The 15,514-nt window shown below is 42.6% G+C and overlaps 2 protein-coding genes across 3 annotated transcripts; one reads left to right on the forward strand and one right to left on the reverse strand.

Annotated features, from left to right (window-relative positions):
- Nucleotides 1–1,151: 1,151 nt before the first annotated feature.
- Nucleotides 1,152–12,432, reverse strand: acp1 (acid phosphatase 1). Of its 2 annotated transcripts, none has more exons than XM_017486827.3 (6): nt 12,276–12,432; nt 10,992–11,065; nt 10,419–10,532; nt 6,719–6,780; nt 4,349–4,454; nt 1,152–1,536 (listed from the first exon to the last, which is right to left on the reverse strand). In XM_017486827.3, exons 1-6 carry the CDS (start codon nt 12,316–12,318, stop codon nt 1,459–1,461), a joined length of 477 nt encoding a protein of 158 aa, XP_017342316.1. In that variant the 5' UTR covers nt 12,319–12,432; the 3' UTR covers nt 1,152–1,458. The 2 variants fall into 2 exon arrangements, with proteins under 2 accessions (XP_017342316.1, XP_017342315.1); XM_017486826.3 differs by lacking the exon at nt 10,419–10,532 and adding an exon at nt 10,246–10,359 and having other exon boundaries at nt 12,276–12,431.
- kti12 (KTI12 chromatin associated homolog) lies at nt 12,412–15,051 on the forward strand. The gene has a single exon (XM_017486824.3). The coding sequence runs from the start codon at nt 12,496–12,498 to the stop codon at nt 13,321–13,323; it is 828 nt and encodes a 275-aa protein (XP_017342313.1). The 5' UTR covers nt 12,412–12,495; the 3' UTR covers nt 13,324–15,051.
- The last annotated feature ends 463 nt before the right edge of the window (nt 15,052–15,514 follow it).

Here is a 15,514-nt window from a genome sequence, read left to right on the forward strand (position 1 = left end):
CATTTCATCTGAAAACTTCTCACATGAAACAAGTGCATGTGTCACGATGATCAATGATAACTGATATAAAAACATATCTGGGTGAACCGTCCGAAGAGAGAAAAAAAAAAGGTTCCTTAAGGGTTCTTCCTAAAAATAAATAAATAAATAAATAAATAAATAAATAAATAAATAAAAGAATGACAGAATAACTCCTAAGGGTTCTAGAGTTAACCTTTTCACTTTGTAAGAATGTAAAGTAATGTAATAAAATATTCCACTCTATTCTTAGAAGGAAAGGTTCCTTAAGGGTTCTTCCTAAACTAAAAAAAATAAATAAAAATAAATAAATAAAAAAAGGAACCCTCTTTTAAAAAAGAATAATCACAGAATAACTCCTAAGGGTTCTAGAGTTAACCTTTTCACTTTGTAAGAATGTAAAGTAATAAAATATTCTACTGTATTCTCAGAAGAAAAGGTTCCTTAAGGGTTCTTCCTAAACCAGGTGTCCAGATAGACTCCTAAATTAAATAAATAAATAAAATTGGAGGGTTCTAGGACTAGTTATGGGGCAGCACTTGGGAAACGCTCGGTTGTAGGGTTCTACATGGAATCTTTAACCTTTCCCCAGACAGACAGACAGACAGTCTGAAGCACCGTTAAGGGTTCTAGATCGAACGTTTTTTTTTCTCCTTTTCCCAAGAGATCTGTGGAACACACTCCACGTGCCGACATTGAACAGGAAACGTTTCCGCGAGTTTGCGCAACTTCGAACCGAATTCGAACGGAAATTTCCAGAAAACTGAAACGCAGACGCATGAGGACAGAAGAGAAAGGGAAACAGCACAGATGAAAGGAGAAAGCAATTAAGCCCGCTACCATCTATCCTTCCCTTTTTTTCCAGTGCAGATCTGATCGACACCGGTTCCTGCCCGTTCTCCTTCCGATTAAACGCCGAAAGCCCGGTCGCAATCGCCCGAGGCGGAAATGTGAACAATCGATGTTTGTTATTATGGAGACGAATCCATAACAGCTCTGGAAAGGGGAGGAAAGGAGGGGGAGGAGGAGGGAAGGAGGACGAGAGAATTTAAATTCAGTCTGAAGTGCATTACTGTCAGGGCGTGTTATTAATCATGTGAATTCCACACCGATTAAAGCAACTCGTACGCAGGTTTATTTACGGCCTTTTAGCCGGTTTATTTATCCCCTTCGGATGAAGAGGTCAGTGTGTCGAAAGCAGATTCTTACAACAATTCTTAAACTTCCAATTAAGACATCACACAGCAAATATGTGTGTGTGTGTGTGTGTGTGTGTGTGTGTGTGTGTGTGTGTGTGTGTGTGTGTGTGTGTGAAATCCATTAGTGCAATCTGTTATTCATACTATAATACTCAGAACACATGTGACAGGATAAAATGGCTACTTGGGTTCCTGCGTGTGTGTGTGTGTGTGTGTGTGTGTGTGTGTGTGTGTGTGTGTGTTAGGAGTTTCTCTCCAGGAAGACTTTACAGCACCGCACACACTGCTCGTACACCTTCTCAAAGTCCTGCTCGTTTCCCTGCAACAAAAAAACACAAAAGAAGAAATCATGTAGTGTGTGTGTGTGTGTGTGTTTTTTGTGTGTGTGTGCGGGGTCTGCAAAAACATCGCTTAAAACCAGGACGTACATTCCTCACAACACGTCTTCACGTCATGTTTACTTTCTGTGTGGCGTTTCACACACGCTCTCCGTGTCCATGCAGGTTTCCTCTGGGTTCTCTGGTTTCCTCACGCCTCCCAAAAAAAACATGCCAGTAGGTGGAACGGGTGGATTAGTGACTCGGGGGGTGGGGTGGTGGTGGGGGGGTTTCCTCCAGAAATCTGTTTGCAGGTTGTGTATAATCCCCGTTATCCGCTTAGCCTGCTTGCTAACGCATCTCTGGACGAACGCACATCGCACCACTGCTTTCTCGCCGCTCGAAACAGGGTCTGCCGCCGAACTCGTTTACCCTCGCAAACCTAAACCGAGGCCTGCAAACAGCACTGCGATAACAATAGCTGCAAACACTTGCATCCTGAGGGCTTCTCCGCATAAAGGCAGAATAGAGGGGAATTGACTCCGCCGTGTTGTTCGGAGGGCGAGTGCTTAATCATCACCCTGTCCTGAGTGATCTTTTGTACCGAGTAGCAGTGAATAGGGGCAGATTTCAAATAAATAAACAAATAAATAAATAAAATTCTTTGGCTTCCATCCAACGTGACGCACGAGTCCAAGCACGGTGCTCTTAAAGACGAACTCAAATCCAAACACTTTTCACACACACATACATATATGTATGAATCTTTATAGGTCACATATATATTAGAGCACAGGGAAATTCTTTTCTTCGCTTGACAGGAAGTTGGGGTCAGAGCGCAGGGTCAGCCATGATACAGCGCCCCCTGGAGCAGAGAGGGTTAAGGGCCTTGCTCAAGGGCCCAACAGTGGTAGCTTGGCAGTGCTGGGGCTTGAACCACCGACCTTCCGATCACTCACCCAGAGCCTTAACCGCTAATCCACCACTGTGGCTTGTACAACTGTACTGTGAACAATTCATCAAAATTAATCTCTTAAATAAACATGCTTGAAATCTTCCGTCACCATGCGGTGACTTTTGCCCGCGTCTTCACTAAGCTTCTGATTGTTGATTGCATCACCGCGTACGGCTGGGTGGAGGAAAGAATTTTTTAAAAAAATAAATAAATAACGCAGAGCCTGTTATACGACTCGGTTAGAAATAGCGTTCTCTGAGGTGGCACAAAAAAAAAAAAAGTCGTTGGCCAACATTTGGACGCGAGCCGTGGTGTTTCCCCCTCACATCGCACGTACGGGTCCGGTCGACGTCTTTATTTACTCTCGACGTGTTGAACTCGGAGATGCTAGCAGGAGAATGAACTAATTTGCAGTAGTGCGCGCGATTACTTTCTACCTTCTAAGGCTACTTCCACATTGATCCCGATAAAGTCCGAAACGCATCGTTTTCTTTACGTTTAAGCGTTCCCTCCCATAGACTGTTAAGAAAAGAAAAAAAAAAAAAGATCGACGACACGCTTTCACTCTCTTCCGCTGTAGAAAAGCGAAGCCGGCGACGTCCCCATACGGCGCCGATATCTCGGAGCCCGAGTCTGCGCAGTAGCGAGCATAAAGAAGAGCCGTGGTATCGAGGTCCCGCCCCCGCTCCCGCAGAATCGATCGCAAGTACACGCCCCTGAACTTTTTCAGCTCGCTATGTTAAAACTATGTTAGTCCTGGACTCCCTGTTTTCAGCATCTACATCCATCTCACCTAATCGGTCTCTTTTACGAGCCCCAGAGATCTATTTAAGCATTACATTCACACGCTCCAGGTCATAAACACTCACAAAGACACATTTATCAAACAAAAACACACACAATGAACCCAAGCGAGAAATATACTGACTTGGACTGGACTGACGTGGACAAATTTACGATTTTACTCAGCGTTGTTATCATTGGGGTTCTTTCCATGTTCCTGACACGATCAATTTATTTCACTCCGAAGAACACTTTACATGCCTCGGCGCTAAAATCACGAGGTCAGGAGAGACCCTATCGGGGTAAAGTGAAGAGGGGAATTCTGGGCCGTGGTAAGGATCCTTGTAGGAGAGTGAGTCAGCTTCTCTGTAAGAACTACACCTTGAGCAGGAATGAGCTTTACCGCTGATGAGATCAGACGAGTATGATGTAATGCTTTTAGTCCAGACAAGAAAGGCCCACGGGGACGACGGCTACTTACTTGTAACAACTACATTCGCCGGCCGCTTTACTAGGAACACCTTTACCGCTGCACGTTCATGCGACTGTGCAATCTATTCAGCCAATCGTGTAGCACCAGTACAATGTAGAACATCAGTGTTTAAGACGTTGGACTGCTGGTCACGAGTTCAAATCCCAGCGCTGCCAAAGCTGCCACAGTCGGGCCCTTGTATAAATGAGATGAGTGTAAGTTGCTCTGGATAAGGGCGTCTGCCAAGTGCCAGAAGTGTAAACGTAAACGATACAGATCAAGAGCTTCAGTTAACGTTCACAGCAAACCACCAGACTTCGAAAGGCTACGGGAACTCGGAAAACCAGTCTTTCCAACCGTGCTGAGCGGAAAAGCATCTCAGAACACACTCTACGCTGAACCTCGAGGAGGACGTGCGACAACAGCGGAAGACCTGCATCTGAATGATTTTATTCACTGGTCTGCTGCTACATGAGTGACCGATTGGATAATTGCACGAATAAGGAAGTGTACAGTCGTTCCTAATCAAATAAAATAGCCAGTCAGTGTATACGCCAATAGCGTGCGCGTGTGCGTGTGCGTGCGCGAGTAGAGTAGTACTTACATAGTAGGGGTCTTGAATATGCAGTTGTTTTTCAGGATCGTACGAGCCGAGCAGCTCGATTTTGGCTTTGCAGTTGTTTACGCCGTTCGCTTTCTTTTTCAGATCTCTGCAACAAAACACAAAACGCATCAATTCGGTCACGAACGAGACAAAACGGCAAACCTTCTCACGTACCATTTACGTTCATCCAAAGAAGTTTACACCCAGTCCAAGCACAGAGTACAATTCCTTTTTATTATGGATCGCGTGCGCGAGCCTCGCGGGTCCTACCCGGCATCGAGACTTGACCCCGGCGATCATTAAAAGGGAATACGTGTCTCGTCCCAACGACGTGATTTATTTCCCGTGATTTGTCGTTTAAACACCGGTCCCGTCCGATAAATTCTTTATTCTGATATTTTGAGACGGTGGATTTTTTTTATATTTCCGTGAGCTGCGAGCCGTAATCATCGAGATTAAAACAAAAAGATATTTCACTCCACGTGTAATGAATCTAGAATACATGAAAGTTCCACTTTTGCAATAAAATGACCCTCTCCGCGATATTCTAATTTTTTGCGATGCACCTGTATGATCTGGCGGATCCAGAAATCATGCTTCCATAGTCCAGCTCTGGGCGAATCAAGTATCTGTACAGATTCAGAAGAGTTGAACTGTCTGCTCGCCATTCGGTTTTGGATAAAACTTTCAGAACAGTTCTTTTCCAATAATTTAATATGTGGGATGGCTATGTTATGAAGCCAAATGGGCACGAGCAGCATTACTGAGCCGAACACTATGTTTTAAGTCGGGTGTGTGATGATTTAGACATGTGGCTTGCATAAACACTCAATCCAAAATTATACCTCGTCTTTCGTCACACCGTCTCCAGTTACGAGACGTCGTTAGAAGTCGGATTCTCAGTTGAATTCGGGGAAACCACTTGAAGCATTCGCTGTGTTGAACTATTTCCGCTGCTTTTGTTCGATTTGTTCATTACAAACAGCTGAAAGTCTGTGAATTCTGACGATAAACCTGAAGGCGGTTGAATAATTCTGCTCTCGCCTTAACCTCTTTTCTGAATCACCCGGCCCGGTTCCCTTCCTGCCGAGGACACGCGAGGTGAAGGTGAAGGACGGAAGGAAAGTCTTTCATCGGCCGGAATTGCAGACCCACTGCTCAACGCACATGATGGACGATGGGTGTGGTGTGGATTCATCTCCAAGCTCTAGGAGAAGTCCATGTCACCAGTAAATCTTAGTATGTTTTGACATCACTACTTGGTCAGGGACCAAAAAAAAAAGATCCTTCAGGGAAATAACGTAAAACATCTCAAGAGCTAAGCATCAAAAAGAGGGGCAAAGGAGAAAAGTCTCGTCGACGCAAGAATCCGAGGAACTCGGTAAGCGGCTTAAGCAGGAGCACATGGACTGGGACTGGGAACATGTGATTCAGGCATTATCCATCCCAAACTGGACCATTAGTTTGGGGGAGGGGTGGGGATAGATAGATAGATAGATAGATAGATAAATAAATAAATAAATAAATAAATAAATTCAACCCACACTGCTATGGTTTATGACGTTAAACAAATCTCCTGAGTGGCATAGCTCTTCAAAGTTTTGCCCAACTGTTAGGAGAACAGGAATCCCAGAGAGAATAACGAGCCTTGTGCTCTGGGTGGAAGAGTTAGTCTTCCCCCATCTCTGTCAATCATAATGACACTGACCAATCACAAAGCGCACCAAAACCAGGCAGCTGAAGATTGGCGTGAGTGAGCGTCTGCGCACGCACTACGGCTTTGGATTCCCGTTCTTGGCTAACAGGAGACAGGGCTGTCGCGTCTCTTCCGCCTCGAGGTTCGACGTGTTGTGCGCGAGATGCTTTTCAGCTCACCGTGGTTGTAGAGAGCGGATATTTGAGCGACCGTGATCTTCGAACGCGTCTGGCCGTTCTCCTCTCACCGCTCATCCTCATCGGGTCTCGGCCTACAGAAATGCCAGGATTACCAGGACATCTGAGCGCGATGAGCGATTGGTGGAGACGGGAGAAGCGGAGACATACCCGTGCCCTCCGTGTGACCTCTTGGAGCTTGGACGAGATGCTCCAAAGCTCCACTACAAAGCTCTAAGGCTGGAATCAGTCACATTCGATTCCTTACACCAATTAGTCTTGAAAGGAGAGATGAGAGTCGGGAGATTTATTCTCACAGATACAAAGTAGCTTCGGGTTCTGTTCGGGAGACCTCCGCTAAGGGCGCGCTTTGACCAGCAGCTCGTAATGCGCATTCCACGCCCGCTCAGACGGGTGGCTCAACGTTTGCTTAAGTATGCTTTTGGAACCGTTTCATACAGAACATGCTATTTCCAAAAACCCAGCGTGTGAACAAACCTCAAGTTGCTCTCGTCCATGCAGAGAATGTACTCGAACGTCGCGAAATCCTCCTTCGTCACCTGTGTGGGGGGGGGGGGGGGGGGGGGGGGGGAGACAGCGACAGAATGAGAGAGGAGTAAACATGAGTCATTTCATTTCCACGGACACGCAGCGACCTAAAAAGGTCGTTCTCTCTCTAACCGAGCGATCTCTGGCCGTTTCTGAAGCTTGTGTGCACTGGCTGCGCTCCAACGGTCTTTAGACAAGGAGAAAAATCTACGAGTGTCTAGTCTTGAGCGAGATGAGTAATCCTTTGCAGATGCACATCAAAGCACATCTGTGGCCACACGTGTACTCATACATGTGTTCGTACATGGGTTGAGCAAGAGCGGACATTATTTTTGCGAGACAGCGGAGCAAGGGGCGATAGCACATTTTTCAGTCTACTGAAAAGAAGAAGAAGAAAAGAAAAAAAAAAAGCAACCAAACAGCAGCGACATGAACACGAGGAAGAAGAAAAACTAAAACCCACACAGAAAGAAGCACCGGTATCTAAAAGAGCATTAGTACTCGAGTTGACTGGGTTTATTCTAAATCTCAATTACAAGCCATGTCAGAGTGAACTTAACTGGAGGTGCTGTTTAAATTATACAAGACCCCTGATGTTACCACAGTGTTAGTGGTTTGGCTTCGAGAGTTTAAAATAATAACGACTGCAATAAATAAATAGCACGGTACATATTTGCGTATAATCCAATATCTGGGAATGTTGCAATCGCAACAGGGCCCGTTAAAGTTCTCTTTTAAGAACGTCTGTAGTAGTTGCGTGATATTTTATCCATTGCACTGTGATTCTTGAACAACGACTCGGTGTTCACGCGGCGTATTTGATCTCTTGGAGCTTGAAGGAGACAGTTTGAGGAGGAGAAAAAAAAAAAAAAAAAACTCCTACAAAGCTCTTCAGCCGGGATCAGTCACATTTCATCCCTCCTTGTTCAACACCACCAATTAGTCTTGAAGGAGATAAGAGAAGGCGCGACTTCATTCCCACGGAGCCAGAGCAGCTCCGGGTTAGAACGGTCGAAATTAGATTTGAATATTCATGTAATAGGGAAGTATTTGGAATGTTAACGAGGCAGTCGTTTTATATCGTCCCGGACAGACCCGGTGAAGAGAAGCCGCAGAGCTACGCGGTGCGGTCTGATCACATCGGCTACGGGTGAAAACTGCAAAGCAACGCGAGTCACAAAGAGAGAACCTTTTTTTTTCGATTTTGTACCACGGGACTGTTTACGTGCTGCTGACTTTAGGAACTCGCTAGAACACTCAGGGAACTGATCGGCCATAACATTAAAACCACGGAGAGGTGACGTGAATAACATTGATTATCTCGTCACAGTGGCAAAGGGGTGGGATATATTAGGCAGCGAGTGAACGGTCAGGTCTCGATTTTGATGTGTTGGAAGCAGGAAAAATGGGCGAGTGTAAGGATCTGAGCGACTTTGACAAGGGCCAGAACTGGATCATGGAGCAACGGAAGAAGGTGGCCTGGTCTGATGAAACACGTTTCCTTTTACATGATGTGGACGGCTGTGTGTGTGTGTGTGGTTTTTGGTTGTTGTTGTTTTTTTTTGCGCTCATCAGAACGCACATGACGATTCATTAAGGTCAGCCAAAATCCAAGATAACGAGCTCTAAACATTTCCAGAGGAAGTCTACTGGAGAAATCGACAATGGCTGAAGCACAAAGGAGGGATGAAGACGGGGTCAGGGGTGAGAGGACAGAGTTAGTGGAGACACAGACAGACGTCAGAGTGCATTTAAGGTGAAAGGCAGCAATCTGCCATGAGCTCGTTTTCACGGCGACGGAAACGGACACAAGCTCCGATACGCTACATCAAACGAGATATTACATTTACATTACATTTATTCACTTAGCAGACGCTTTTATCCAAAGCGACTTACAAATGAGAAAGATACAAGCAAAGCGATATCAAGCAGAGAACAATACAAGAAGTGCTCGCATACGAGATCTATTAATTGAATATTATTATATATTATATTAAGAGAAATGAGTTTAAAAAGGAGAAAACTGCACTACTGTATGCCTCACATATTTTGCTTTTAGATTTTTTAAAAATTCTCTGAAAAAATGATAAAGTTTATATTTTCAATGTGTATTCCCAAACACATTGAAAATATAAAAATACATATTTAAAAAAATATATATATATACACATACCCCTCCGAAACTATTGGAACGGCAAGGCCAGTTCATTTGTTTGTGCTATACACCAAAGACATTTGGGTTTCAGATCAAAAGATGGATATGAGACGAGAGCTTAGGATTTCAGATATTATTTCCTGGTATTTAATAATAATAATAATAATAATAATAATAATAATAATAATAAGTAGAAGACGACGAGGAATAATAATAAGAAGAGAGGAATAAGAAGAAGAGGAATGAGAAGAAGAGGAAGAAGAGGAATAATAATAATAAGTAGAAGAAGACGAGGAATAATAATAAGAAAGGAATGAGAGGAATAAGAAGAAGAGGAATGAGAAGAAGAGGAAGAGGAGGAATAATAATAATAATAATAAGTAGAAGAAGACAAGGAATAATAATAATAATAATAATAATAATAATAATAATAATAATAATACTAAATAGAAGAAGACGGGGAATAATAATAAGAGAGGAATGAGAGGAATAAGAAGGAGAGGAATGAGAAGAAGAGGAGGAATAATAATAATAATAATAATAATAATAATAATAATAAGTAGAAGAAGACGAGGAATAATAATAATAATAATAATAATAATAATACTAAATAGAAGAAGACGGGGAATAATAATAAGAGAGGAATGAGAGGAATAAGAAGAAGAAGAATGAGAAGAAGAGGAAGAAGAGGAGGAATAATAATAATAATAATAATAATAATAATAACAATAATAATAATAATAATAAGTAGAAGAGGACGAGGAATAATAATAAGAAGAGAGGAATGAGAAGAAGAGGAAGAGGGGGAATAATAATAATAATAATAATAATAATAATAATAAGTAGAAGAAGACGAGGACTAATAATAAGAAGAGAGGAATGAGAGGAATAAGAAGAGGCAGAAGAGGAAGAGGAGAAATAATAATAATAATAATAAGAAGAAGAAGCAGAAGAAGAATTTTAATGTGGGTATGTATTGGAATAAGTGTTTGTTGGGCCTTTTGTTTGGTTGCTGAGTGGAAGAAGGGTGAATCAGCTACAGTACTGACCACACACACACACACACACACACACACACACACACACCTCTGACATCATATACTACTTTCATTAAAACAGTTATGATTGTCAATAAATTGTATAAAACATTGTTGTCCCCCCCCCACACAGTAACCACGGGGGCGCAAACTTCTGCATTCGAGTCTATAGAACTTACCCATTTTGAATTTTATTTGTGCAAGCTTTTGCTAGTGTAGTGTAAAAGAACAACAATCACATATGTATACACACAAACACACACACACACACGCCGTGCAGGTACCTGTCGTGCCCTGTGATCTGTATGAATGCCATGTTTCCTGAGGCAGGTAAGACTACGTTCATCCGGAGTGCTGCCTATGTTCCAGTCTGACGTGGCACCGGAGTCTATAACCCACTGCAACACACACACACACACACACAATGGAACTAGCTCTACGTTCATGCCCACCGTACCTGACGCGCCACGTGGCGCATGGGCACGCCGTGCTTCTTCATACAGGCTGCACCTCGATAGTCAGGAGGGTTCCCGATCTCATAGGTGGAGGTGGCCGCACTGTCTATCCTCCACTACACACACACATAAAGCAGGAGACAAAACAGTAGCACAGACATCGCATCACATTACAGACTGTCCTGACATCACGAATGGCACGTCACACACCGCTGGATAATATTTCAAGTCCTATAGTGAAGATGCGCTTGCCTTCATTCTCACTCGGACCGTCCGGCGTCCATGTGTGTAACAAAGGCGCAAACGTGAATGTGAGATGCAGCTGGTTGGGTATAAGACACATTTCTGCATAAACACTTGTTTAATTACACGGTCAGGCTGGTACGCCAGGTCCGTACATACCACGCAAGGTTTTACATGCAGAACGCGACCTGAACGGCTCGGTAAATCCGCCTCGGTGTCCTTCAGCATCGTCTAATAAATTACTAGTGAAGTGTTTCACCACTCGTAGCTACACATGTAGAACATTCTCCTTCATCTCATATATCAGAACTATGACGTGCAGCGTCTCTCACCTTGTCCACCGCTCCACTGTCTGTGGCCATCTTCCTAAAGACGGCCTCTGCGATCGGAGACCTACAGATGTTCCCTAGAAAACAAAATCAGCCATCTTAAAACCGTCTTTAGAGTACTTGGATATTGTTCAAATGACTATAACACGCTAATGGAAACCTGTTAAATAGATACCTACATGAACACTTGAGACAGCGAGTTGGCGTTAATAATTGTAATAATTTAGCATCACCAATAACCCTAGTGACTTCACATTGCCTAGCGTAGGACACAAAGCAAAGTTATTTATGTATCTGTGTAAATTCATGACGTCTTCATTAATGAGCAATAATACTGCCTCAAAGCTCCAGGGTTCGAGCCCAAGTTATGATCGGGTTATGATCCGTGTGGAGTTTCGCAGGTTCTCCCCATATCCAGGTGGGTTTCCTCTGGGTCCACCGGTTTCCTCCGACCTCTCAAAAACATGCTATTGGGTGGAACGGCTAAGATAAACCAACCCCTAGGGTGCGAATTTGTGACGTGTGACGAACTGCCATCCCATCCAAGGTGTATTCAGTACTCATGTTAATATATTTCGACAAATTGAAAATGCTTTAACTGAGAGGTTTTTCCATTTATTACAACGTTCACTTAATATTAGCACCCAGGGGATACTTGAAAAGGCAATTAACTCCGGTTGAAGGGATTTCAGGCCCTGTCTATGAGCTGTTACTATAGAAACAGTAACTTTTTTTAAAACGAGCGTATTAACCTTACAGCCGGAACGACTTTTCCGAGCCCAGCAGTAATTAAAAATAATGCACACCTTCTGACCAATCAGATTCGAGAATTCAGACGCAACTGACGTCTCGCGTCATGGCATGGCACGTCATAACACGTCTTGCGTCATGGTACGACACGTCATTACGTTCTTTAATCAATCGTTTATAAGTTACTTTTTTACTTCCAGAATTTTTTATATATATATAAATAAATAAGCTGTAGTACAGACAAACTAAATCGAATGAAGCAACACTAGCCAAATTCGACTTAATAAATGATAATAAAAAATAAATAAATAACTAATGAAATAAAACCTAACTATAAGAGTCAGTCCCGCTAGGACAAGAAACCAGGAAGGAGCTAGCTCGCATGTCACGTAATGAATTAAACCATCCTCAGAGCCATTGTTCTGTCTTTATTTAACTTTTTTATATCAAACCGCTACTATCATCCTGAATTTTACACATGTGTACAACACGTCTGAACGCTACTGAGGTCTCAGGACATATATTTAAGAGCCTTACCCAGACACACGAACAAAACCGATTTCCCTCCGGCGGCGGCCATGTTTGTTTCAGTAGCTGCCCAAACATCTGCCTGAGTAAAAATCGAATTATTATTATTTTATTTTTTAAAATTTATTTATAACAGGCACAAAGTAGGTACACAAACCACGAGGTCGAGTACACATCCTACGACTGAGAACCCGGATACGTACTTACTTACAAATATATTTGCACGAAAATGCCTTTGATTATTATATGTGGCTTTCCTTGCAGCGGCAAAAGTCGCCGAGCTCAAGAGTTAAAGGACTACTTCGTGGAAAACACAGATAAACAAGTTGACATCATTGGAGATGAAATGCAGGGTGTTGAGAAGAACTCGGTGTATGCAGACTCACAGAGGGAGAAAGATCTGAGAGGTGCTTTGCGATCTGAAGTCGAAAGGAAAATCAGCAAGGATGACATTGTCATTCTGGATTCCTTGAATTACATTAAAGGCTACAGATATGAACTGTTTTGTCTGGTCAAGCATGCACAGACACCACATTGCTTGGTCTACTGTCTGACATCTGCTGCATTGAGCTCAGAGTGGAACAAGGAAAGAGATGAAGCTTATCGATATTCCCAGGAAATCCTGGATGCCGTAATTCTGAGGTTCGAAGCCCCTGATTCGAGAAATAGGTGGGACAGTCCTCTCTTTACTCTCCAGAAAGAGGACCGACTTCCATTTGAAGCGATCTCTGATGCCATTTTGAGAAGGAAAGCGCCACCACGTAACCAGTCGACACAAAGTCAACCGCTATCGTCTACCAACTTCTTATACGAGCTGGACAGAGTTACTCAGGAGATCTTAATGGCTGTTCTTGACTCGCAGAAGACCAGCGTTCCTGGGGACGCCATCGCAATTCCAGGAACTACGGAAAAATTCGATGTGAAAAGAAACCTCAACGTAGCCGAACTGAGGAAACTTCGGAGACAGTTCATCAGTTACACCAAGACGCACCCGACAGAGAACATCGGACTGATAGCCAATATGTTTGTGCAGTACCTCAATAAGAGTGTGCACTGATGATGGCTTTAAATTTAACCACAGCTTTTATGTTTTTATTTCTCCTCGAATTATCCATTGTTTTTTAACATGATTACGATTATGAAGTTAATAAAATATAGATCTATATTTTAGACAACTTCACACACCAACTCGTAAATGATAGACTTACCTACTTTTTCCGTAGTACTATCCAAGATCCAATTTCATGTCCAATGCATGAGTATTACTTTCCAAGACTTCTGACTGAAGGATTTATGCTAATCCTGGGATTTTCTTAAGGCTATAAAGCTATAATAGTAAACCCATGGTGTTAAATTGTTCCAGGTGTCAGCTAAATAGTTGTGTTTAAACGTTTATTTGTGACCTTTACGTCACTATGCAAGCACTTAAGAACAATGTGTTGCTAATTTTGCCTGGCGTTTTGGGTCATTTTTCTCAGATTCTTCTGACCTAATCGCTTTTTCGTAATAAAACTTCCATATTAAAAGAAACCTAAAACTGATTATTCAAGAGGGAAATCATTCCGAAGCATAGAGTAGTAGTAATACTATAAGGGTTGGCTTTTATTTACTTGACTACTGGACCACCTCCAGACCTAACAAATGAAAATCAAGGGGAGAAACGTTTCTCCGGATGACATTATAGTCTCCAACTGAACGGCCTAATCGATGACGCATTTATTTCCCTGTGACTTGATTATTTCTCTCAGTCTACGCGTTATTGCAAAATTGACCTTTGTCATATTGACGTCTCAGAAGCTTGTAATATACAAATAATCCCTCAAAAAAAAAAAAAACCCTCATTTTTATCGTGTTCTGTGCGCATCGTGGGTGATCTCAAAGCCTCCGGATACATTCGATTTCTTTTGAACCTTGACGTTATTAATCACTGAAGCGAGTGAATCACTTTATGATTCAGTTTTCCAGCTGTTGTGGATAATCGCACTGAAATACCTGAGAGAGATATGCACTGCACGGAAAGTACTGTTGCATTCCACCTAATCTGTCTTAAACACGTGTTCATAACCTGCACGTCTTCATTACATTCAGCACTGCTTGCCTTTCTTCTATATCATACTATCCAGAGTCACCCAGAACACGACTGGTTTGATTTAGAGTCTGCTTCCTCTCAAAGCTTCTTCATGATGTCGTCTTAGGGAATTTTGCTATTGATCACATCTGGCTTAGGGATTTAGATCTAGAGCTTAGTGTGTTGTTGAAATCACTAGATAACTAAAAAACTCCCCAAATGTTGTTCCCAACATTTCGGCCTTGTTTTGATGGAATTAATATGGGCCAATCTTTAAATATGACCAAATATTTATATTCGTTCATCTTCAGTAAGCGCTTTATCCTGGCCAGGGTCGCGGTGGATCCGGGGCGTATCCCGGGAACACTGGGCCCGAGGTGGGATTCCAGGAAGCACGCTGGATGTGATATTAGTCCATCACAGGGCACCGTGCACACACACGTTCACACGCTCATTCGTGCCGTGGGGCAATTGAGAGTCGACAATCCATCTATAGGCGTGTTTTTCGAAGGTGGGAGGAAACTGGAAATCCTGGAGGAAAACCCGTAGAGATACAGGGAAAATATCTGAAACTTCACGCCGTCAGTAACCCGAGTTCAGGATCGAAATCAGACGCCCCGGAGTTCTAAGGTGGCGACACTACGCGCTATTCCACCATGCCATCGTCCATTTACTTACCTATTTTTAATATATGATGGTACAGTATATATATATATATTTTTAAAAAATCACAATGTTTAGCACTCAGATTGCCATACGTGTTGAAATACCTATATTTATTGCACAGTCTGGACCCTGCATCATGTCTTTTAGATCCAAACGTATGAAAGTGTACTTCAGTTCTGTCTCTTAAAGGACTTTTACACTTGGTTATTTGGTGTAAATGATTTCACACCTGAGGAAAAAGAGATGCAGCTCAAAAAACTAGAATCGTATCGTGGGGAAAAATTTCTTTCCGGGATTGAATTCAAAAAGTGGGATTTTCATATATTCTAGATTCGTTACACGTAAAGGGAAACATTTCAAGCCTTTTTTTTTGTTTTGTTTTAATCTCGATGATTAAGTCTTACGGCTCATTGAAATCAAAAATCCACACGTACTCTTTCAGTTTGAAGTTAAACGAAGCGCATTCTTCTTGCCAGGTGTGATTATGGTGCAAGTTCAGAGCTGATAAATAAAC

The sequence above is a fragment of the Ictalurus punctatus genome, chromosome 15 (genome assembly GCF_001660625.3).
Source record: "Ictalurus punctatus breed USDA103 chromosome 15, Coco_2.0, whole genome shotgun sequence".
Taxonomy (NCBI): Eukaryota; Metazoa; Chordata; class Actinopteri; order Siluriformes; family Ictaluridae; genus Ictalurus; species Ictalurus punctatus.

Excerpts from the sequence above, each read along its gene's own strand:
- kti12 (XM_017486824.3), top strand. The coding sequence starts at position 12,496 with ATGCCTTTGATTATTATATGTGGCTTTCCTTGCAGCGGCAAAAGTCGC.
- acp1 (XM_017486827.3), bottom strand. The coding sequence starts at position 12,318 with ATGGCCGCCGCCGGAGGGAAATCGGTTTTGTTCGTGTGTCTGG. Across the intron at positions 10,533-10,991 it reads ACAGTGGAGCGGTGGACAAG|TGGAGGATAGACAGTGCGGC; the intron begins GTGAGAGACGCT and ends GTGTGTGTGTAG. Across the intron at positions 1,537-4,348 it reads ATATTCAAGACCCCTACTAT|GGAAACGAGCAGGACTTTGA; the intron begins GTAAGTACTACT and ends TTTTTGTTGCAG.